Here is a 2,541-nt window from a genome sequence, read left to right as displayed (position 1 = left end):
AGCAGGAGGAGGAGGAGGCGCCACTGCCACTGCCCGCTCTGCACGTACGCCACTTCCAGCCTGGGACGTCAGGCGGCCCCGCCCCCTCTCCGCCCCGGCCTCGGCCTCTGCCTGCGCCCGGCGGGCAGCGAGGGGCTGCGAGTCGTGGGACGCGTGTGGTGCGAGCCGCGCTCCTGACTGTCACCAGGCTCTCCGGCTGGGCCCAAAAAATCCGCCTGGGCCGCCGGGAGTGGAGGCAGGCCGTGCTCAGCTCGCCCGCCCGCGGGTTCCACAGACGTGAGGGGCTAGGTGTCACAGCCCCCGCCTGCCCAAGGGCTAGGAAGCCAGGTGGGGTCGGGTCTGGTCACGCCAGAGACATAAATAAGCATCCGAGTGTGTCTCAAAGGCGTCCGGAGTAGGTGCGCATGCCACTTCTGAGGGGGTCTAGTCCTGCCTCTGCAGACTCAGGTGCATGAATGCCCCGTGCCTCCTGAGGCATGGTGGCCACCAGTGTAAGCAGCAGGGGCATGGTGGCAGCAAGCAGGGACCAAGTGCAGTCTCGGCAGTGGCGGGTGACGAGTGGTGATCGGCAACCGCCCACAGACACCGCAGCAGTGTCGGTGGCACCCTCATGCACCCCCTATGTGGCGTCGCCGGTGCTCAGATGGTAAAGACGATTTTCCTTATATCCAGTCTAAAACGGTCTTCCAGCAGTTTGTGACCATTAGGCCAGGGGTTACCAACATCTTTATGTTGAGGACCAGCAAACCACAAAGCAGAAGTGACCATGGATCGGCAAGCCACAGAGCAGAAGTGACCGCAGACTGGCAAACAGCGGCCCGGTGGTGACTGGCATACTGTGGGCACGTAGCCAATGCTTTTTTATATGCGGTATAAAAAAGGGTTGGCCGCCAGTCTGCAGTATGCCAGTCACTTCCAGTCCACGGTTTGCCAGTCCAGGATCGCTTCCAGTCTGGCAGCCAGCCCTCCTGCGGGCCGGCAGCCAACCCTTCGTGGCCCAGCACCGGGCCGCGGCCCCAGGTTTGGGAACCCCTGCATTAGGCCTCATCTTCCTTTGGGGTACTCTGGTGAACAGATGTTATCCCAGTTCCTAGTGTACTTATAGGCTGCCACCAAGTCCCCCCGTGAGCCTTTGCTTGTCCAAGCTGGAGAGTCCCATGCCTCTCAGCCTAGCCAAGGCTTTGTCTCCCACCTCTGTAGGGCTTCAAAGCCTCTAAGGATATTCTCCATGGGGACAGATGCCGCAACCCAGCCCATCTCTACTTCTGTCAAGTGACATTTCACGTGGATGCAAAGAACTGTGTCACCAGGAGGGTGGTGAAGAACTGGAGCAGGCTGCCCAGAGAGGTTGAGGACTCTCCATCCTTGAATGTTTTTAAGGCCTGGCTGGACAAAGCCTTGGCTGGGATGATCTAGCTGGGGATGGTCCTGCTTTGAGCGGGCAGTTGAACGAGATGAGGTCCTCTCTCAGTGTCTATGATGGTGGTGATTCCACCACCTCTCTGAGTACCCCATTTCTATGCTTCACTGCCCTCCTTGTGATGAGTTCTTCCTCCTAAGCTAACCTTGCTGCCACTTAGGCCCATTGCTCCTCCTTGGCTGCCACCACTGAGAACAGTGTAGTTCAGGGGTGGGCAAAATATGGCCCACAAGCTGGATCTGGCCCGATAGGCAATTTAATCCAGCCCATAGGCACCCACCAACTAATTGTACCCATTGCAGCCCACACACCTTGCTTCCACCCGCCTGCATGGAAGGGCCGGGCCCAGCCAGCACTCAGCTTTGGGACAGGGCTGGAGGGGCTGCCACTGCTGCAGCCCCTGGGGGACCTCCTTGGCTTCCCAGCATCCTACTGGCTCCGGGCAGCAGGCAGGGAAGCAGCAGGCCAGAGGCGGGGGTGGAGCATGGGGCTGGTGGCAGTGCAGAGCTGGTACCTAGAGGGCCAGCGAGAGTACAGAGTCCATGTGGGCAGGGTGTGGGTGTGAGGGAAGGTTGGGGGAATCTAGGAACGCCCCCATACTCTCCCTCCATGGTGCACAGCCCCTCCGGCTTGTGGTGTTTGTGCCCTGTGCAGGCACTGCCGCCCAGTGGTGCACAGCTCTGGCCAGCGCTGCACATGGTGGTGAGTGCAGCCAGGCTGGCCTGTCTCTAATGCATGGGGCTCCATTCAGTGTATGTGCAGCTCTGCACCCACGTGGGAAGCCCTATACGATGGACCTGGGTGTCTTCTCTGCAATGGAGCCCTACCCCCTGCTTCCCAGTGGAGTCCTGGGACCGGCATGGCAGCGGATAGGGAAGGCAGCCGGCCGCATTGCGTGGGCTTCCCCCACTGGCACAGAGCCGCACATGCACCACACGGAGCCCCATGCTAGAGTGGCAGATGGGCTGGGCTGGGCTGGGCTCCTCGCCACCATGTGCAGCACTGGCACATCAAGTGGCAGTGCCTGCACAGGCCATGAGCACCCTGAGCACCTGCCGCTTGCTGCTGCTGCTGCTGGCAGGGCTGTGCACCCTACAAACCCCACACACCCACACCCTGCC

General features: G+C 61.0%; 1 protein-coding gene across 1 annotated transcript in view; it reads right to left on the bottom strand.

Annotated features, from left to right (window-relative positions):
* Positions 1-768, bottom strand: part of EGLN1 (egl-9 family hypoxia inducible factor 1) — a 48,224-nt gene extending 47,456 nt beyond the window's left edge. The window contains exon 1 of the mRNA XM_019548619.1: positions 720-768. Within this exon, the coding sequence (XP_019404164.1) occupies positions 720-768 (49 nt within the window). The remainder of the gene's footprint in view (positions 1-719) is intronic.
* Positions 769-2,541: the final 1,773 nt, after the last annotated feature.

The sequence above is a fragment of the Crocodylus porosus genome, unplaced genomic scaffold (assembly GCF_001723895.1).
Source record: "Crocodylus porosus isolate Cpor-Errol unplaced genomic scaffold, CroPor_comp1, whole genome shotgun sequence".
NCBI classification, from domain to species: domain Eukaryota; kingdom Metazoa; phylum Chordata; order Crocodylia; family Crocodylidae; genus Crocodylus; species Crocodylus porosus.
This window is presented reverse-complemented; position numbering and strand designations above follow the sequence as displayed.